Source organism: Bos indicus x Bos taurus, chromosome 15 (assembly GCF_003369695.1).
Source record: "Bos indicus x Bos taurus breed Angus x Brahman F1 hybrid chromosome 15, Bos_hybrid_MaternalHap_v2.0, whole genome shotgun sequence".
Lineage (NCBI taxonomy): Eukaryota > Metazoa > Chordata > Mammalia > Artiodactyla > Bovidae > Bos > Bos indicus x Bos taurus.
Genome location: NC_040090.1, coordinates 36,651,361 through 36,673,937, shown reverse-complemented (window position 1 = coordinate 36,673,937; position 22,577 = coordinate 36,651,361). Strand labels below are relative to the sequence as shown.

Here is a 22,577-nt window from a genome sequence, read left to right as displayed (position 1 = left end):
GGTGGCCCTTTGATGGTTAGAAAGAGTATTATTACTATTTTTTACCTTTAAGATCATTCTATAATTTTTCTTAAAGAAAGCTTTTGGCACAGGGGATGATTTATAGTTTTCTGTATTTAGATTTTCTGAGAACCCAAAGTAGAGGATTTGAGCTAAAACTGGGTTAATAGCATTGTCAGTATGCCCCCCTAGATTAGACTGGTTAACTTTGAAAATGGAACCCACCAGAGCCATTGAAGAGTGATAAAATTTCAGAAAGGAATAGACATCTTTGATTAAGGTGGTGACCAACTGGAACACAAAATATTTAATCAATCCTTGATCATCCATTGTTTAAAGGTAAACTTCAGCCTAGGGAATGAACTATATGATCTTTTTAAAAAGGCACATTCAGAGCCAGCACATCAACTAGATTCAATCAGTTCATCTGGTCAGTGTCTAATGGTTAAAGCATGATCCAATGAGAGTGTTCAGTTCAGTTCAGTTCATTTCAGTTGCTATGTCCAGTTCTTTCCAGCCCCATGGACTGCAGCATGCCAGGCCTCCCTGTCCATTACCAATTCCCAGAGCTTACTCAAACTCATGTCCATCGAGTCAGTGATGCCATCCAACCATTTCATCCTCTGTAATCCCCTTCTCCCACCTTCAATCTTTCCCAGCATCAGGGTCTTTTCCAGTGAGTCAGTTTTTTGCATCATGTGGCGAAGTATTGGAGTTTCAGCTTCAGCATCAGTCAGGATGCCATGATCTTAGTTTTCTGAATGTTGAGTTTTAAGCCAACTTTTTCACTCTCCTCTTTCACTTTCATCGAGAGACTCTTTAGTTCCTCATCTTCTGCCATAAGGGTGGTATCACCTGCATATCTGAGATTATTGATATTTCTCCCCCAAATCTTGATTCTAATGTGTACTTCATCCAGCCTGGCATTTTGCATGATATACTCTGCATATAAGTTAAATAAGCAGGGTGACAATATGCAGCCTTGATGTACTCCTTTCCCGATTTGGAACCAGTCTGTTATACCATGCCCAGTTCTAACGGTTGCTTCTTGACTTGCATACAGATTTCTCAGGAGGCAGGTCAGGGGGTCTGGTATTCCTCTCTCTTTAAGAATTTTCCACAGTTTGTTGTGATCCACACAGTCAAAGGCTCTGGCATCATCAATAAAGCAGAGGTTTTTCCGGAACTCTCTTGCTTTTTCGATGATCCAATGGATGTTTGTAATTTGATCTGGTGCCTCTGCCTTTTCTAAATCCAGCTTGAACATCTGGAAGTTAATGGTTCATGTACTGTTGAAGCCTGGCTTGGAGAATTTTGAGCATTACTTTACTAGCGTGTGAGATGAGGGCAATTATGTGGTAGTCTGAGCATTCTTTGGCATTGTCTTTCATTGAGATTGAAATGAAAACTGACCTTTTCCAGTCCTGTGGTCACTGCTGAGTATTCCAAATTTGCTGGCACTTTCACAGCATCATCTTATAGGATTTGAAATAGCTCAACTAGAATTTCATCACCTCCACTAGCTTTGTTCATAGTTATGCTTCCTAATGCCAACTGGACTTTGCATTCCAGGATATCTGACTCTAGGTGAATGATCACACCATCGTGGTTATCTGGGTCATGAAGATCTTTTTTGTATAGCTCTGCTGTGTATTCTTGCCACCTGTTCTTAATATCTTATGCTTCTGTTAGGCCCCTACCATTTCTTTCCTTTATTGTGCACATCTTTGCATGAAATAGTCCCTTGGTGTCTCTAATAGTCTTAAAGAGATCTCTAGTCTTTTCCATTCTATTGTTTTCCTCTATTTCTTTGCATTGATCACTGAGGAAGGATGAGAGTATAATGTCACATAATGAGAGTGTAATATCACATATTCAACATAAGAGAATGTACATGTGATTGATCTACAAAAAAGACAAATTATCAACTATGATAAAGAATATCTTACTTGTCAGCTCATCTCTGATCTTACTTTTTCTGCCTACAGAGCAATTCTGTAACCGGTGTATCATGAACTTCCAACAGACAGTATGTTACTTCTGAATGACACTAGCCTAACTCCAGTCTCATTCATCCTAAATGGCATCCCTGGATTGGAAGAAGTGCATCTGTGGGTCTCCTTCCCTCTGTGTACCATGTATAGCATTGCAATCACAGGGAACTTTGGCCTTATGTATCTCATCTACTCTGAAGAAGCCTTACACAGACCAATGCACATCTTCCTAGCCCTTCTTTCCTTCACAGATGTTCTCATGTGCACCAGCACTCTTCCCAACACTCTCTGCATATTGTGGTTCAATCTCAAGGAGATTGATTTTAAGGCCTGCCTGGCCCAGATGTTCTTTGTGCACACCTTCACAGGGATGGAGTCTGGGGTGCTCATGCTCATGGCCCTGGACCGCTACGTGGCCATATGCTACCCCTTGCGCTATGCTACTGTTCTCACTAATTCAGTCATTGCCAAGGCTGGGCTCCTTACTTTTCTTAGAGGTGTAATGCTTGTTATCCCTTTCACTTTCCTCACCAAACGCCTGCCATACTGCAGGGGCAATGTCATACTACATACCTACTGTGACCACATGTCTGTGGCCAAGATATCCTGTGGCAATGTTAAGGTCAATGCCATCTATGGTTTGATGGTTGCCCTCTTGATTGGGGGCTTTGACATCCTGTGCATCACAGTCTCCTACACCATGATCCTGCAGGCAGTGGTCAGCCTGTCCTCAGCAGAGGCTCGGCAGAAGGCCTTCAGCACCTGCACTGCACACATCTTTGCCATCGTCATTACCTATGTCCCAGCCTTCTTCACCTTCCTTACACATCGTTTTGGGGGACGCTCCATTCCTCCACACATACATATTATTATGGCTAATCTCTATCTACTCATGCCTCCTACAATGAATCCTATTGTGTATGGGATAAAAACCAAGCAGATACGAACATGTATTACTAGGTTCTTGCTTAAAGGAAAGGACAATCCTTCTCATAACATTTAATTAGAGACTTCTGAGAAGTTTTCTTAGTCAGCCCGAGGTCAATAGGGACGACATTTTTTAGTCAATGGGGAGTCCTCCAACTGAAAGCAAATATCTGGTCATAGGAAATATTTGTTGTGATTTTTATCTTTAAACTTCTCTTAAAAGGGTACCACTATGTGCATGTAAGCAAAGATCCTTTCTTCTAAAATTTCATGTTCTCTAAAGCCTCTTTTATTCACAGGAGACTTCAAAGTTCAGTTCATGTAATTTTCATAGACTGACATTTTGCTCCTGAATGACAATCCACAAAACTTTGAGTTACAGTGTTGGATCATAAGAATTGGAAGTAAACATTAAAATATTTAAATCCCTGGCAAATGTTAAGGTGTATTCATCAATGCTTGTGCTTTTATTTACCTCAGCATTCTCCTTCCAACACCACTTGGAGTTTATTCTTATTTTCCAAGTCCTTATCTGATGTTTTCTTTACTAAGTTTGTCAGCTGTGTATCCAGCAATGCATATGTATGTTCACCAGAAAACTTATTAAAGGTGTAAGGTGCAGCGTATTCAATACCTAGAAGCTATGTCCATTATAATCCAGCTGAATAAGTAAATAATTGTGGTCTGTTCACATAAACTGTCAAGTGAAAGAAACAAAGTCATACATATTTATGATTTTATTTATATAAAGTCCACCAGCAGGCAAAACTCATTTGTGGTATTAGAAATCAAGATGATATTTAACTTAGAGAACAAGGGTATAGGTAATGATTGGATAGGATATGAGAGGGTGATTCTGAGGTGCTGTCAAGGCTTTAGCTCTTGACCTAAATGGTAATTACAAGGACTTGGTGAATTTTCATGAAGCTGTACACTTATGGTGTATGCTCTTTTTTGCACACTTATTATGTTTTAATAAAATACTTATTTAAAACAATATGTCTTGATTGTATTCATGCATCTCCCTAAACTGTGAAACATTTTCTTCCTTGCCTCCTATGTTGTCTATGGCTTACTTCTTTTTCCTCTCAGAAGTATGCTAAATTTAGTGCAAATATTTGTACTTTTATACAAATTATATCAAATAACATAATTAAGATAATCATAAGAAACAAAAGTCAAAACTTTTATCTTGAACACCCTTTATTTTAACTCATAACCACATCTTCATTTCCATTTTCTTGACTGGGATAGAAGAGGAAGAGAAAGGGACAGTAGAGGTTAAGACAGTTGGATGGCATTACCGACTCAATGGACATGAATTTGAGCAATCTTGGGGAGTTGGTGATGGACAGGGAAGCCTGGCGTGATGCAGTTCATGGGGTCACAAAGAGTTGGACATGACTAAGAGACTGAACTGAACTGACTAGGACAATCTTATATAAATAATTAAAGACATTGACTTGAGTTAACTTATTTAAATTAGTGTGTAAGTCACTGAGAATTTACTTGTCCTTTAAAAAATTATTTTTCTGAAATATAAGTGGCATAAGGTATTGTATAAGTTGAAAACATATGACATGTATTACTAAAAATCCAGGATTTATTTATCTATTTGTTCCACATTCATACTCTTACACAACATTAACCCAAATTCCCCCATACCCCAAACTCTGGTAACCACCATTCTACTATCAGTTTTCATGAATCTGGCTTTTTCCACTGTCACATGTAAGTGATACCAAACAGTAATTATCTTTCTGTATCTGACTAATCTCATGTAGCATAATGCCTTCAAGATTCATCCATCTTGTCACAAGTGACAAGATTTCTTTCTTTCTCATGGCATAAAAATATTCTGTTTTGAGTATATATAAATTGAAACAATAAATGAAAAATACCTGTGATCCTGATATATTTTTTAAATTACATATACACGAAGGTAAAGAGACACAAAATCCTAATAGCCATCATTTTCTTACTGTTGGTAGTATGTGCTATTTAAAAGTGATTTTATTGCTGCATTTTTCTCTTTTTAAATTGAGTATAATATTTTAGAATTCAGAATAAAAGCAACTAAGCACATTATAAAATCACACACATATATATTTTTATTTATTTTAAATTGCCTTAGGTAAGAATTTCCAACATGTAATCCTAAACGCTGGATATTGGTACCATAGGAATTACTTTCTGGACTTCTCTCATTCTGGAACCAGCTGGTTGGGGTTTATTTTTTCCAAATATCTGAAGCTTTGTATCATGCCCTCCCTTAGGGCTCTATAGTCTTTGGGGATTTAAGCCCTGTTTCACATTGAGACTTGGGAGTGCTAAGGATGTGAGATTAAACCTGTTTCCCGTGAGAAGTCTGCTAGACTAAGCACTTCAGATCTGTGGGTTATAAGGTGAAACCAGGGTGCTACCATCATGTACATTCCTGAGCCCTTTCCCTTGCATGAGCACCTTTCACATTCCTTTTAGTCTGGATCTACTGTGTGGGTAAGGTAATGTCTTTCAGATTCTAGGCTTATGACAAAACATTGTCTTGTTTCATTCTACTGTGTCATCACAGGCATAGAGGGCTTTGCTCTACAGAGTAGGTTATTTGGTTATTTTTGGTCAGGGAAAATTTAGGAAGAACATAATCCACCTTCAAAAGAGAGATAGTATTAACAAGGAATGTGTGCTTTTTTGTGGGCAGGAGTAAGACTGCTGCTGCTGCTGCTGCTGCTAAGTCACTTCAGTCGTGTCCGACTCTGTGTGATCCCATAGACGGCAGCCCATCAAGCTTCTCAGTCCCTGGGATTCTCCAGGCAAGAATGCTGGAGTGGGTCACCATTTCCTTCTCCAATTCATGAAGGTGAAAAGTGAAAGAGAAGTCGCTCAGTCATGTCCGACTCTTAGCGACCCCATGGACTGCAGCCTACCAGGCTCCTCTGTACATGGGATTTTCCAGGCAAGAGTACTAGAGTGGGTTGCCATTTCCTTCTCTCTCAAAACCTTTAGAGTATAGAGAGAATTATTATTATTATTATTTTTTAATATTCACATTTATAAAGTATGGCATAATGGCAGAGACAGAGAATTAGACACTAATAAGTTTAAGATGACTTATATCAGGAAAGATAAATAGGTACATACCTTTCCCTTGAAGTCACTAGCTCAAGCTTCCCCATCACCTTTCCTTTCTTCAGTTCAGTCATACAACTTGCAGTCATCCAATCGCTTCAGTTGTGTCTGACTCTGTGTGACCCCATAGTCAGCAGCCCACCAGGCTCTCCTGTCCCTGGGATTCTCCAGGCAAGAACACTGGAGTGGGTTGCCATTTCCTTCTCCAATGCATGAAAGTGAAAAGTGAAAGTGAAGTCGCTCAGTTGTGTCCGACTCTTAGCGACACCATGGACTGCAGCCCACCAGGCTCCTCTGTCCATGGGACTCTCCAGGCAAGAATACTGAAGTGGGGTGCCATTGCCTTCTCCAATCTGATTTCAATTTGCTTATTTTTTAAAATCCAGGTACTATCTTCATTCATGGGTAACATAGCACACAGGTCAGTAAAGGTATATAATAAACATGCAAGACCTTCTGGTACAGGTCTGCAAGTTATCATCATCTTGAAAAAAGGGGGAAAATGTGAGGGTAGCAGAGAGAAAGAAGGGTGACTTTCAAGTAAAGAGTCTGTTTTGAATAAAGAAAGAAGGAGCTGTACTTCATCAGCATTTAGGATAGAGAGCACAAAATTCTGTATCTTTTTGGCAAATTTTAAACATATTATATCTCAGTTAGATAGAGTGGCTATCTTTGCAGTCATTCAGTTCAGTTAATTTCAGTCGCTCAGTTGTGTCCGACTTTTTGTGACCCCATGAATCACAGCACGCCAGGCCTCCCTGTCTATCACCAACTCCCGGAGTTCACTCAGACTCACACTCATTAAAGGAATCTAATTGAATTCAAAGATGAATTTAAATAATAAATAAGTAAATATATTTAAATAGGTAACTAGCACTGCTGCTTCTTGTTTCTGTAGACGTAGATAAATACTTGAGCTGGTATGCAAACTGGCTGTTCATGCACAAGGTAAACCTAAAATAGCCCGAGGAGGCACAGAAGACCCTTATGCTAAATGCTGAAGGTGCGTTGCCTAGCACGTGGTGGATGCTTAATGAAATTTCTAAAAAATTTAACAAATGGAAGTGCTTAATTTAGATTCCATATGCTTGAAATATTCAGTGTCAATGATAGCATTGTGTATCACTAAAAAAGTAAATTTGATATTTCAAGAAAAACATTTAGAATAACAATAACAAAGAGTGAAACTATCTCAGAGAACTTAGAACTTTCTTTTCAGGATTCAGCGTTTTCTCTCACATTCCTCTCCAAAGGATCATGGAAAGGATTCTTCATATGCCTGACAGAATTTTAGTCTGTGTCTCAGAATCTAAATTCCTAAAAATCACTGTCCTGGGCCATCTCTAGAGAAACAGCATAAAGGTTTTTTAAAAACTGAGAAGCATGCTTTCTTAGGGCCTAAGCAGTACCTGATTCATTCTGATTTTGAGGGGATGGATGCTGAAGTCAAACAATAATCTAAATATGCCTGTTTTCCATTATAAACAGCCACAGGCAGCAATGGGTGCTGCATACTATTTTCAACAAATAATGGCTGCCTAGTGCGGGATGAGGGAACAGGAGAAGAAGCAGCAATAGCATTAGTCCCTGTACTTCCCATTAGGTCCTGCAGGCTTAGACTCTGGATCAGGTAATGGCATGTATTATCACCAAGGAGAGAACGTGAGCTGGTAGTGTATAGCACAGCACAATGTGGGATGCTTTTTGTAGTACTGTGTGCTGCCTTGCCTCTTTCATTGAAAAAAGCTCAGTGCAAGATCAAAAATACACTTTGAGGTGGATCTCTCTTCCTGTGATTTAGTTATTGTACTTCCAATACTTTTCTCTATTTGTCTCCTTAATACTTTCCTAGAATCACAGGCAAAAATAAGGAAGTGGGAAAGATTCCAGGTAAGTCTGAATAGTATTTACCTTCACCTTTGAAAGAGAAAGTATGGATCATCCCACAATCATCCCACAACACAATCCTCTTGTTCTTTGCGTAGAAGATGACTGGGAAACTGGGCAAGGAGAAATTTTAAGAAGCAGGAGACATAGAGATCCCTATTTGAAACACGGAGGCTCATATTCCTCCAGAGATAACAAGCCAGTAAACAAACACAAAAACAAATAAATGAGATTGATTCACAACCTGTTAGTTTTTGTAAAGGATTTAGTTTAGTGAAACAGATGTGAAGTGTGAGATAGAAAAACCTAGATTTCACTTTGAATTAATCACTATTATCTTTCGGTTCAGTTCAGTTGCTCAGTCGTGTCCGACTCTTTGCGACCCCATGGACTGCAGCATGCCAGGTATCCCTGTCCATCACCAACTCGCGGAGTTCACCCAAACTCATGTCCATTGAGTCAGTGATGCCATCCAATCATCCCATCCTCTGTTGTCCCCTTCTTCTCCTGCCTTCAATCTTTCCCAGCATCAAGGTCTTTTCAAATGAGTCAGTTCTTCGCATGAGGTGGCCAAAGTAATGGAGTTTCAGCTTCAGCATCAGTCCTTCCAATGAACACTCAGGACTGATCTCCTTTAGGATGGACTGGTTGGATCTCCTTGCAGTCCACGGGACTCTCAAGAGTCTTCTCCAACACCACAGTTCAAAAGCATCAATTCTTTCGTGCTCAGCTTTCTTTATAGTCCAACTCTGGCACCCATACACGACTACTGGAAAAACCATAACCTTGACTAGATGGACCTTTGTCGGCAAAGTAATGTCTCTGCTTTTTAATATGCTGTCTAGGTTGATCATAACTTTCCTTCCAAGGAGTAAGCATCTTCTAATTTCATGGCTGAAGTCACCATCTGCAATGTTTTGGAGCCCTTCAAAATATAGTCAGCCACTGTTTCCACTGTTTCCCCATTTATTTGCCATGATGTGATGGGACCAGATGTCATGGTCTTAGTTTTCTGAATGTTGAGCTTTAAGCCAACTTTTTCACTCTCCTCTTTCACTTTCATCAACAGGCCCTTTAGTTCTTCTTCACTTTCTGCCATAAGGGTGGTATCATCTGCGTATCTGAGGTATTTGATATTTCCCCCAGCAATCTTAATTCCAGCTTGTGCTTCATGCAGACCAGCCTTTCTCATGAGGCAGGGAAATTAAACATCCTGGCCCTGTCCCTGGGTCAGGGAACTTAATGACAGTAACTTACCCTGGAGTCTGGGATGTCTGGTCCTTTTTGAAGGAAGTGACATTCTGTCTCAGTATTCAAAGAAGACATATCAAGAAAGCTATATGGTGGATAGGTCTTCAAATAAGTGAAGTAAATTGAACAAAGTCAACATAGGCTAGAGGTATATGCTGTAGCTGAAATTTGCAAGTGGTCACCAAAGTTTAAGCATGAAATGCTAAGTTATGGGATACTGTGATCATATATTACATCATCCAAACGAGGATACTCTTGGGTGGAAAGAAATAACATGGGAGTCTTTAGGGTTTTCTATGTAGAGGATCATATAATCTGCAAACAGTGAGAGTTTTACTTCTTCTTTTCCAATTTGGATTCCTTTTATTTCTTTTTCTGCTCTGATTGCTGTGGCCAAAACTTCCAAAACTGTGTTGAATAGTAATGGTGAAAGTGGGCACCCTTGTCTTGTTCCTGACTTTAGAGGAAATGCTTTCAATTTTTCACCATTGAGGATAATGTTTGCTGTGGGTTTGTCATATGTAGCTTTTATTATGTTGAGGTATGTTCCTTCTATTCCTGCTTTCTGGAGAGTTTTGTCATAAATGGATGTTGAATTTTGTCAAAGGCTATCTCTGCATCTATTGAGATAATCATATGGTTTTTATTTTTCAATTTGTTAATGTGGTGTATAACATTGATTGATTTGCAGATATTGAAGGAGGGAGGAGGGTTCAGGATGGGGAACACAGGTAAACCTGTGGCAGATTCATTTTGATATTTGGCAAAACTAATACAATATTGTAAAGTTTAAAAATAAAATAAAATTTAAATTAAAAAATAAATAAACAGGTTGACAATAAAAAAAAGAAATAACATGGGAAAGAGAAGATAAAAACTAAAGTTTACTTTATTTAATGACATGCCAAGAAATTTGAGCTCTATATTCAAGTTGTTAAGGAGACTTTGAAGATTACCAAGTAGGATTAAAATGTCTTCAAAAGTATCTACAGAACGTAGATTTGAAAAATACAAAAGATTATACAAATAAATGAGTGGATGTAGCTGGTGGTCTTTAAAAGACAGCTAAGAGTGGTAATAGGAAGGAAGGACTGATATTAAAATTATTTCTGGATTACAAATACAGCTTTTCCCCTGACTAAGGATAGAATACAGATAGTAAAAGTGCTGAGATGACCTGGACAAAATAAAAACTAAGATACTTTGAGTTATAAGGAAATATATGTATCCAAGATAAGCTAGAGGCACACCTGAGAAGGTCACAAAGATGTTGGTAGATCGTGTGTTAGACATCATTATCTAAAAATCAGAACTCAGCAATGGAGCTTATTTTGCCATGGGATAGAGGCTGAAATGATTTAGTCTTGGACATGAAGAACGTAAACTGTCTGTGGAAATTTAAGATAGAAATATCTAGTATGCATTTAGAAGGGATACTCATGAATTGTGACATAGATTGCTTATACATTACTTGTCTGAAAATTATCTTTATGTTGGTTACACCTGAGGTTATGAATCTAGTTTTGTTTGATATTCAACATTATTCTGGAGAAGGCAATTGCAACACACTCCAGTACTCTTGCCTGGACAATCCCAGGAATGGAGGAGCCTGGTAGGCTGCAGTCCATGGAGTCTGTGAGAGTCGGATGCGACTGAGCTTCACTTTCACTTTTCACTTTCATGCATTGGAGAAGGAAATAACAACCCACTCCAGGGTTCTTGCCTGGAGAATCCCACAGACAGGGGAGCCTGGTGGGCTGCTGTCTATGGGGTTGCACAGAGCTGGACGCTACTGAAGCGACTGAGCAGCAGCATCAGCAGCAACATTATTCAATCTTTCTCTACCTCAGTATCTTCTTTTATTTGGTGACAAAACAAAAACTACAATTTTGCAATTGTGGCTCTAAAATTACATTTATATTGTTTACAAAGCTTTAAAAATATTCTTTAATATTTATTTATTCAATAAACTGTGCATTTTCATAATCACTATTATTCAAAGTTGTTGGTACTGTTATAAATGTAATTTTATGCCAAACTGAAGTCTACGTTCTCAAGGATGATCTAAATTTCTTTTTTTTTTTTTTTATTTCTTCTCCTAGGGTACAAACTTATGGGTGGAAAAAATAGAGTCTCTTTATTGAATCAGTTATGCTGGTTTCCAACAATTCATATGTGCCCCCAAAATATTTTATTCTTAATGGAATTCCTGGTCTGGAAAGAGTACATGTGTGGATCTCCCTCCCATTCTGCACAATGTATATCATCTCCCTTCTGGGAAACCTTGGCCTTGTGTATCTCATTCATCATGAGGAGTCCTTACACCATCCAATGTATTTTTTTCTGGCAATGCTCTCCCTTGTTGATCTCTTTACCTGTACCACTACCCTACCCAATGCACTCTGCATCTTCTGGTTCAATCTCAAGGAAATTAACTTCAATGCTTGTCTAGTCCAGATGTTCTTTGTCCATGGGTTCACAGGTGTGGAGTCTGGAGTGCTCATGCTCATGGCTCTGGACCGCTATGTGGCCATTTGCTACCCACTGCGCTATGCTACCATACTCACTAACCCTATCATTGCCAAAGCTGGACTTGTCACCTTCCTGAGGGGTGCATTGCTGATGATTCCTTTTCCATTCTTGGTTAAGCGTTTGCCCTTCTGCCAAAGCAATATTATCTCCCATACATATTGTGACCACATGTCAGTGGTGAAGTTATCCTGCGCCAGTATCAAGGTCAATGTCATCTATGGTCTGGTGGTTGCCCTCCTGATTGGAGTGTTTGATATCTGCTGCATATCTGTATCATACACTATGATCCTTCGGGCGGTGGTCAGCCTCTCCTCAGCAGACGCTCGGCAGAAAGCCTTCAGCACCTGCACTGCCCATATATCTGCCATTATTGTCACTTATGTTCCAGCATTCTTCACTTTCTTTACCCACCGTTTTGGAGGACACGCTATTCCCTCTTCTCTTCACATCATTGTGGCTAATCTTTATCTTCTTCTTCCTCCAGCTGTCAACCCCATTGTTTATGGGATAAAGACAAAACAGATTCGAGACAATGTCATAAAGCTCTTGCAGGGTGAGAAAGGTGCAAGTACTCAGGACAAGTGAAATGAGATAGAATAAAGATGAATGAAAAACAACAAAGGAGAAATTTATGTGTGATATTGTGTCTTTTCTATGAACTGTTTTATGCAACTACAGTGGGAAAAGTTACAGATAATTCTGGATTTATATTCCAGTGACTCCCCATATTTTTTTCCTCTATCACTAGTTTGAACCAAGTCATTGATATTGGTTCATTACAACTTTCCTCTTAATGTATTCATGTAGGATATTTTCTTAACCTTTTGAGAGTTAAGTGTCTTGTCTGTGATTATAATCTTCCTTTGTTGTTCAACTGTTAAGTCCTGTCCAACTGTCTTGCCACCGCATGGACTGTAGCCTGCCAGACTCTTCTGTCCATGGGATTTCCCAGGCAAGCATACTGGAGTGGGTTGCCATTTCCTTCTCTATGTAATCGTCCTTATGGATAAGAAATTAAATGGCTTTTCAGGACATTTTCCAGGCTAGGCAGTCATTGAAGTTAAAATTCAGTTTATGAATTACACTAATAATATACAGGCAAAATGTCAGTCGCTGCTTTTTTAAAAAATGGCACTTAGTAAACATCATATTGTAAAAAGCAAGCAGACCAATTTACTGAAGAAATAAATATGCAATCTATAGCTTAGCTTTAAAAAACAATACATGCAATATACATCTCAAAACAGCTATGTTGTTTCAGAATATGGATTTATTTTTCCTTTATTGATATTGAGGCTTTTTCTGTATTAAATAAAATGACATCTATAATGCCAATGGAAACTACATAAGTAATTCTCACAACTACCAATTTTATAAAAACATCTTGGATATAACCTCTCCACTGTAATTCCCAATTAAAAATTTATTTTTCTTTGTTCACTGATAATCAATAATCTACCTTACTTCTCCCCTTCTACCTCAGGAGTTTCTAATGCAACACGCATTAAGGTGTTGTCCATGGAGCCCTAAGAACCTCAAGACCATTTGAGAAAAGATGTGTGAAGTGACAATAATTTTCATAGAAATATTAAGGCATTTTTGGCCTTTTTTCAGTTTCATTCTCTTACTAATGTACAAAGGGATTTTCTAGAGTCCATATGATGTGAGATTATCACTGTAAAAATTAAGTATGTTGACATTTGGGAGATCTGCATAGCACAGTGAGCCAATATTTCCAAATGACAAATTTTGATCCCAACCAGGGAATTGAATCCACATCTTCTGCATTGGTAGACACATTCTTTACTGCTGAGCAATCAGGGAAGCCCTATCTCTTAATTTATTTGTGCTCTATTCATAAGAATTCAGCTCTCAAATATGAGATAAAAATCCTATTTATGTCCTTCATCTTTTCTTTTCATAGTTCTAGTGCTTATTATTAAAACTGATTTTATTGTTACATAAGAACAACTTTATGCTCCAATTGCAATTCATTTGCAGAATTCTCAATGATCCAAGCTTATACCAAATATTTTAGTATTGACCATAATTACATTAGACTTTTTCCAAAGTGAATTTTAAATGATTTCAATACATTAGAGTTTAAATTTTGTGGAAACTGGGCTCATATTATTCTGTGGGAGACTTATATTAACACAAGAACATGGTCACTTATTTATAAGTACAGTTATCATACTACATGTTGCCTATTCCCATTTCTAAACTATAAAAAATGCTTCTTCCTCACTAATCAGTTCTCAATTTTACACCTCATTTCTTTTCCTAATATGATGGTTTGTTTCTCCAAGTAGATTTTCTTATCTAAAATGGATAAATGCAGTCACAAGTAAATGCCTCTAGAAATGAAGCAATTATATTAGATTCTCATCCTGAGAACAATGGGAAGGTAGGTGAAAAGCAACCACTGTGATCATGAAGAACTATTTTCTTGTATTTCCCCAACTTCTAGTTACAGGGGTTGATTCATACCTGACAACCAGCATGGAAGAACCAAAGGATCCTATTTGCTTTTAGAAAAATCACTACATAGTCATTATGGGAAGTCACACTGAATTGCAGTCTGAGAAATGGGCAAAAACATTTTCAGAAAATTTAGTCTTTTACAGCACTTCTGCCCTTAAATGTGGGGTGGAATCAAGCCAGGGTTTCTGAGGATACAATAATGAATTCATGTACACTCAAAGTCTCTCTCTGCTTTATCCTATCACAACCAACAGTAGCAAATACCCTACTCTTAATCCCACTTTCATATGTCCTTTAATACCTTAGTTTCTGGATAGCAAAATAGCTGAATGCAATTGGGTCCAGGTGTTCAGGACATCAGTAAAAAAACAAAACAAAACAAAAAACACTACTCCATAATAGCTGTACATTACTGTCCTCAACTTTTAAATCCCTTGATATTTGTACTATTGAATTGAATATTTAGAGATTAGGATGAGTGTTATATATCCCAGAGGATAAGTGCAAAACACTCGAGATGCAAGTACTGGTATGGGAATTAAGCTAATTTTAATTAAAGAAGGAAAAATGTGGAAATTTTCCATTCTTACTATGAAGTATTACATAAGTAAGAGTATTTTTTATCTGCATGTTTCTATATTTGTGTGCTTTTGTCTGAGATATATAAATACAGAAATGAAAATGATCATAATTTAACGAGCATTAGACATTTTAATATGTATTTTTAGTTCTTTTTGTGTCAAAATGTAAGCACACAGTTGAAAACATTTACAATGTTTTTGAAAGTTTCAATCACTCACATGTACATTTGTTTATGTGTTCCTTTGTATATCTATCTTACTTTCAAGTGAGGATAATGATAAATATTATGACACTTTAGAAGTTCATCAAAATTTCAGGCTTAGTCTGCTTAGATATTCAGTTAGGAAAATTTAGATGCCCAAGTTTGAGATAATAATGATGATGGCATTAATATCAAAAACAATAATAAAGCACAACTGATTCTAAATTTATATTCTTTAATTAGACAATAAAAGTAGTGGGTCTAAAAAAGATTTCAGAATTAGATAAATCTAAACCTTAAATTCTATAATGTAAAGAACCCCTGTGCCAATGCAGGAGTCCTGAGTTCGATCCCTGGGTCAGGAAGATCCCCTGAAGGAAGAAAACTTCAAGAAGGAAGTGCAGCCAACTCCACTTTTCTTGCCTGGAAAATTCCATGGACAGAGGAGCCTGACAGGCTACAGTCCATGGGATCAGAAGGAGTCGGAAATGATGGACATGCATGCACACATACCACATCTTTATCCATTCATCTGTTGATTGATGCTTATGTTGGTTCCATGTCTTGTTATTGTAAATAGTGCTACTATGAACAGTGGAGGGGCATGTGCTGATACATTTTTAGTATATTTTCTACATATGAGTTTGAAAATAATGCTTGAAAAATATCATATTAAAACATAATTATGGCATTTTCAATTGACATTATAGAATAAGCAAATTTAAAACACAATTATTCATCAGTATTATAATTAAATAAAAGTGTGATCTTGTTTTTACATAATATATTTGACATTTTTCTATTCTTGGACATGTATGTTCCTTTAACTTATAGGAAATAATGCAATAAATACATACGTTGAAAATAAATTTTGTACTATGTTTTCATTTTATTATTTCTTATAGAAGTGAAAATTACATACAATCAAACTACCCATTTATATGATTTAAGAGTGCACAGCACTATATTGACAGCGCTGTGCAAACTTCAGCACAGTGTAATCCAAGAACAGTTTCAATTCCTCAAAAAGAAATCCATAACTATTCCTCAGTCACTCCAAATTAAACAGTGTCCTCAGTCCCTGGAAACAGTCAATTTACTTTCTGATTCAATAGATATACCTATTCTGGACACTGATATAATGAAGTTATACAAGTTGTAGCATTTTTGGTATGTTTGCTTGTTTTTTAATTTTTTTCACTTAGCAGAATTCTTTCATCAATGCAACAACATGTACCCATACTTTGTCCTTGTGAGGAATGATAATGATCTCTTGTGGTTATGCTCATAAACTCAGCAGGTGATGGATATTTGGATGCTTCCTATTGTTTTGGCAGATAATGTTGCTATGAACATTGGTGTACATAGTTTTGCTTTAACTTCTGTTTTGAATATTTTAGGTATAGACTAAGAATTGAATTTCTGAATAAGTTTGGAATTGTGCTCAACTTTTTGGTTAGTTGTCAAGCTATTTTCCTCATTTATGATGTGACTTGATATTTCCACCATTAATATACAAGGGCTCCAATGTATCCACAAAGGTGCCATAACTTGTTAATATCATTAAAAAAGAATATATCCATTTAAGAATATATAGGGTATTTTATTGTGGTTTTGACCTGTGTTCATCAAATGACTAAGGATGTTGGGGATCTCTTCCTGTGCTTGTTGGCCTTTGCATGTCTTCTTTAGAGAAATGTACATTCAAGTATTTGGTCTTATATCTATTATTATAAAAAAGATAATAATACACATCATAAAATCAATACACAGATGGCAGGAGTGAGTGTTAACCTGTCAGCAATTATATGAGAAGTACATGGATAAATACTTCCATTAAAGAGAAGAAAATGGCAGGTGTCTGTGCTAACGAATGCGATTAAATGCTGTCCAGTGTTTAACCAGGACAACTAGGTAAGAAAGTGAAGTGTTTATTCAACTTATCTTTCTCTTGGATTTCTTGAGGCGGTCATCACTGTGTTATTCTTGATGAAGATTTTCTTTGAAAAACATGGTTAAATTATCGGTTTTACTATTTTTTATAAAGTTTCATTAGCTGTAACCAATTACTTATACTAACTGGAAATGTCAGTGTTTCTTAGTTATTCTGTCATCTGCAATCCTTGGAGGATCTAATATATGTGTGTGTGTGTGTGTGTGTGTGTTTTATATAAACCCTGTCTGAGCTCTTTGTTTTTGAGTACCTAGACCATGGGGTTCAGGGCAGAGGGAAAAACATTTTTGATACATTGAGTAGAACTGGGATGAAGAGAAATGTCATTGCTGCACTGTGGGTAACGGAAATGATAATGATGGTTGTGTAGAAGAAACTGATTAGAATGAGGTGGCAAGTGCAGGTACTTAAGGCCTTGTATACAGCTGCTGCTGAATTCAGAGAAGGCGATGGCACCCCACTCCAGTACTCTTGCCTGGAAAATCCCATGGACAGAGGAGCCTTTTAGACTTCAGTCCATGGGGTCGCTAGCAGTCGGACACGATTGAGCGACTTCACTTTCACTTTTCACTTTCATGCATTGGAGGAGGAAATGGCAACCCACTCCAGTGTTCTTGCCTGGGAAATCCCAGGGACGGGCGAGGCTAGCGGGCTGCTGTCTATGGGGTCGCACAGAGTGGGACACGACTGAAGCGACTTAGCAGCAGCAGCAGGTGCTAAATTCAGCTTTAACACAGAATTAAGAATCAAAGCATACATAGGATATAAAAATCAAACTCAAGTCATTACCCATGAATGTCCACGGGAGAAATAGCTGGTAGATACTGTTGATTGTCCTGTAATCACAGGATGGACTAGTGACGCCAAGATTAGAGCACAGGCAGTGCTCAAGTTGTTTTTTTGAGCAATAGTCTCTCTGAGCAGCCAACACAGGCACTGGAATTGTAAGAAGGATGTTTCTGAGTGTCATGAACACAGTGGCTTTGACCACAAAAGAGTCAGTAATTATGGATGAATAGTGTAGTGGTCAACAAATGGCTATGTATCTATCTACAGCCATGAGGACAAAGATTCCTGATTCCATGCCCATAACACAATGTATGACATACATCTGCACAAAGCATTCAGGGAGACGGATGGTGTTAGCACTGAACCACAAGATGACCAAAATCTTGGGCATACTGTTGGTAGCCAGGCCTGTGTCAACCACAGCCAGGATGCCCAGGAAATAATACATAGGCCGGTGCAGTGTTGCCTTCTGATTGGTGATGATCAGGATAAGGATGTTGGCACTGAGAGCTAAGAGGTACAGCAGGGGCAGGGGCAGGGAAAGCCAGTGCTGCCAGCTGTGAATGCCTGAGAATCCCAACAGAATGAACTCATAGACCTGGATCTTTGAGCTGTTGGAGTGTCTGAGATCCTGGAACATCTTCACTAAGAGGAAAACTATTCAACATGACAATCTTAATAATTTCTCTGACAATGTTTGAATAGGAATTACCCAGATCCATGATATTGTAGGTGGTGATGGCATGGAGTTACTGTAACTTTAAAATTCTGGTAAAGAATCTGCTTATGGTGCAGGAGACCTGGTTTCAACCCCTGGGTCAGGAAGATTCCCTGGAGAAGGAAATGGCCACCCACTCCAATATTCTTAACTGGAGAATTCCATGGACAGAGGAGCCTGTTAGGCTACAGTCCATGGAGCTGCAAAGAGTCAGACACTGACTGAGCACCTAACAGTATTCACACTAATTCTCATCCCAGCACTAAAATTTATTGTATATTTCCAGTGAAACAGGAACTGTGGCAGTTCATTATATGTTAATTCAGCTAATCAAAACCCTAACATCAAACCATTAGGCAGTTCACATTACTTTCAACTTCTCATGATTGAGGAATAGAACTTTAGAGAAAATCAGGAACTTGGTTGTTATCTTCAGCCTGGAAGTCATGGAAACTGGACAAGAGGAAAGTCCTCTGATATGATAGCTTGGACTCTTGAATTTGGTTTTGCTAAAGTGTTGGATTATGCTGTTTAGTTGCTAAGTCAAGTCCAACTCTTTTGAGACCCCACATACTGTAGCATGGCAAACTCAACCCATGGGATTTCCCTGGGCTGTAGTGGATTGCTATTTCCTTCTCCAAGGGAATCTTTCTGACTTGGGGATTGAATCCATGTTTCCTGCTTCACAGGCAGATTCTTTACCACTGAGCCATCAGGGAAGTGTTTGATTATCAGAGACACAATGAATGCAATGAATGTAGAGATTTTTATGCATGAAGACATTCAAGTAGCAGATTAGAATGTATGACATTGAAAATAACTTTTCAAACACTCGAGATTTTGTGAAATAATCACGTGAATTATTTAATTTTAATTGAAATGTATGAATTAATTTAGTATACATATAAATTCTAGTTAGGAAACTGATGTTAAAAATTGCTCATACTTGTCCAAAATTGATTAACAGTAAAAGAAATGTGATTTAGGGCTCTCACTTATACACAATTGATTCTATTCTGTTTTTTAATAACTTTCCCCTGCTGCTGCTGCTAAGTCACTTCAGTCGTGTCCAACTCTGTGCAACCACATAGACGGCAGCCCACCAGGCTCCGCCATCCCTGGGATTCTCCAGGCAAGAAACACTGGAGTGGGTTGCTATTTCCTCCTCCAATGCATGAAAGTAAAAAGTGAAAGTGAAGTCACTCAGTCGTGTCTGACTCTTCACGACCCCATGGACAGCAGCCTACAAAGCTCCTCTGTCCATGGTATTTTCCAGGCAAGAGTACTGGAGTGGGTTGCCATTGCCTTCTCTGAACTTTTCCCTACTTGACTAATTTTGATTCTTGGAGCATTCTAGATAGTCATAAAGCAAAGAATGGAGCATCAGACCTTCAAAAATTTGTATGAGATAAATATTTTGAAAACTACATGACTAAATCAAGTTAGTGTATATCTACATTAATTTATTAATTTAATCGTTTAATCTAAAAATGGAAACAAATTTTTACATCAATTTTTCCTAAATATTTGCTGTTTATTACTTTTTCCTTTCAATAATTTACATCTTAAGAATGCATTTCAAGATATCAAATATTTGAAAAATGTTATGGTTTTAAATTATGGTATCTACAGTACAACAGTGTGGATATACACCTGCTGAGTATATTCATCTGAATCCAAGTGATGACATTCTATCATATTGATAACAAAGAATAGTAGATTAAAGAAGTTATATATTTATACATATTGTTCTTTTCTACTTCATATGTATTATTTTAATAACTTCTAAATGTCAATAGTTTATTTGTGTAGTCTGCATTGTCTTTATCTTTAATACTGGAATTATTTCTCAAATGTCATACTGTTTTGACTACTAACTGACTATTAACCCACACATTTCAGAAAGCTGATTTCAGAAAAATACCTACCCATCTGCATCCAGGAAAAATATGTAACTGGTTTTCAGTGTTCCTGATATTGAGTAGTAGAAGGACACTGTCTGACTTACACCTAAATATGAGTATTGGATTCACCTTCTCATTTTTTAAATTTATTTTTTAATTGAAGGATAATTGCTTTACAGAATTTTGAGGTTTTTAGTCAAATCTCAACATGAATCAGCCATAGGGATACATATATCCCCTTCCTTTCGAAACTGCCTCCCATCTGCCCCTGCTTCCCACCCCTCTAGGTTGATACAGAACCCCTGTTTGAGTTTCCTAAGCCATACAGAAAACTCCCATTGGCCATCTATTTTACATATGGCAATGCAAGTTTCCATGTTACTCTTTCCATACATCTCACCCTCTCCTCCCCTCTCCCAATGTTCATAAGTCTGTTCTCTATGTCTGTTTCTCCATTTTGCCCTATAAATAAATTCTTCAGTACCATTTTTCTAGATTCCCTATATATGCATTAGAATATGGCATTTATCTTTCTCTTTCTGACTCACTTCACTGTATAATAGGTTCTAGGTTCATCTACTTCATTAGAACTGACTCAAATGTGTTCCTTTTTATGGCTGAGTAATATTCCATTGTGTATATATACCACAACTTCTTTATCCATTCATCTGTCAAAGGACATCTAGGTTGCTTCCATGTTCTAGCTATTGTAAATAGTGCTGCAATGAACAACAGGATACATGTGTCTCTTTCAGTTCTGGTTTCCTCAGGGTATATGCCTAGGATTGGAATTGCTGGGTCACATGGTGGTTTTATTCCTAGTTTTTTAGGAATTTTTTTTTTGATGTCTCATCCCCAGGCTTCATCACACCTGATATATTTGCATTCATAGCACATATTAATGTTCTCTCCCCAAGAATAAATTTTCAGTCATCATAAGAGGGTTGATAACATTATTTAAAATAGTGAGGGAATCAAGATATAAAGTTGTCATATATTAATTTTTCTACCTGCTTCCCTGTTTTATCTTCAGGTATTCACAATGAAAGATGAAAGTTTAGATACTGCAAAAAGTAACTTGTTTGAAAGTAGCAAAGTAACATAGAATGAACTACTTGATGAGTTCTCTTCAAAGACTTTCCTTGTGCCATGACAAATTCTTTTTGTTTGTTTGCTTTTTATTTTTTTATTTTATTTTTTAACTTTACAATATTGTATTGGTTTTGACATATACCAATTTTTAGAGTCATAAAGAAGTAGAGGGCAATAAAAGTAAGCAAAATTTTGGAGGAGATTCTGAGAATTTTCAAAGACAAAAGAGAAATGGTCTTAACTGAGTCATGGTGGGGATTTGGCTAGATCAGTTTTTTCTTCCTTTTTTCCTTTCTTCCATTCTTTCTTTTTTCTTACTCTTTATTCTGGTTATATTTGCTATTTCTTACTGATATTATTGTGTTCACTGATATTATGACATATCATATAATATTATATGATATGTTCACCAATATTATTATCTTTGTGATTTTGAAATATTCTGTTATATTTTGGCCCCTCCTACCACCAAATCTAACTTTAAGCATGAACTTCCTTAGAAATATTCAGCTCTCTCTCAGAAAGGACAGGAGCCAACATTTGAATTTTCTAATATTGAGTTTGCCAAAAAATATCATTCAGGTTTTCCTTAGGATATTATAAATAAACCCAAACAAACATTTGGCCAACTCAATATGATGTAGTTGCAAAAAAAGATAGGCTTTCTAGGTAAGAAATAAATCTATCTGTGGATCAATATATCTTTCTATTTTAAAATCATGATATTAAAAAATATAGATATCTTGAATTCTCCAGAATGTAACCAAAATGTTAATATTTGGAAACAACATTCAGTTCAGTCACTCAGTAGTGTCTGACTCTTTGTGACCCCATGGAGTGCAGCATGCCAGGCTTCCCAGTCCATCGCCAACTCCTGGAGTTTACTCAAACTCACGTCCATTGAGTTGGTGATTTCATCCAACCACCTCACCCTCTGTCATCCCCTTCTCCTGCCTTCAATCTTTCCAAGCATCAGGATGTTTTCAAATGAGCCAGTTCTTCGCATCATTGGCCAAAGTATTGCAGTTTCAGCTTTAGCATCAGTCCTTCCAATGAATATTCAGAACTGATTTCCTTTAGGATGGACTGGTTGGATCTCCTTACTGTCCAAACGACTCTCAAGAGTCTGCTC

The 22,577-nt window shown here is 37.4% G+C and overlaps 2 protein-coding genes and 1 pseudogene across 2 annotated transcripts; 2 read left to right on the top strand and 1 right to left on the bottom strand.

The window, feature by feature from the left end:
* The first annotated feature begins 2,031 nt into the window (after window positions 1-2,031).
* Window positions 2,032-2,997, top strand: LOC113904816 (olfactory receptor 52N1-like). The gene has a single exon (XM_027561905.1). It carries the CDS (start codon window positions 2,032-2,034, stop codon window positions 2,995-2,997), a length of 966 nt encoding a protein of 321 aa, XP_027417706.1.
* An 8,342-nt stretch (window positions 2,998-11,339) lies between these two features.
* LOC113904815 (olfactory receptor 52N5-like) lies at window positions 11,340-12,305 on the top strand. The gene has a single exon (XM_027561904.1). The coding sequence runs from the start codon at window positions 11,340-11,342 to the stop codon at window positions 12,303-12,305; it is 966 nt and encodes a 321-aa protein (XP_027417705.1).
* A 4,815-nt stretch (window positions 12,306-17,120) lies between these two features.
* LOC113905001 lies at window positions 17,121-18,453 on the bottom strand (annotated as a pseudogene).
* Between the last annotated feature and the right edge of the window lie 4,124 nt (window positions 18,454-22,577).

What these genes read in the sequence shown, in the direction of transcription:
- LOC113904816 (XM_027561905.1), top strand. Translation starts at nt 2,032, where the DNA reads ATGTTACTTCTGAATGACACTAGCCTAACTCCAGTCTCATTCATCCTA.
- LOC113904815 (XM_027561904.1), top strand. Translation starts at nt 11,340, where the DNA reads ATGCTGGTTTCCAACAATTCATATGTGCCCCCAAAATATTTTATTCTT.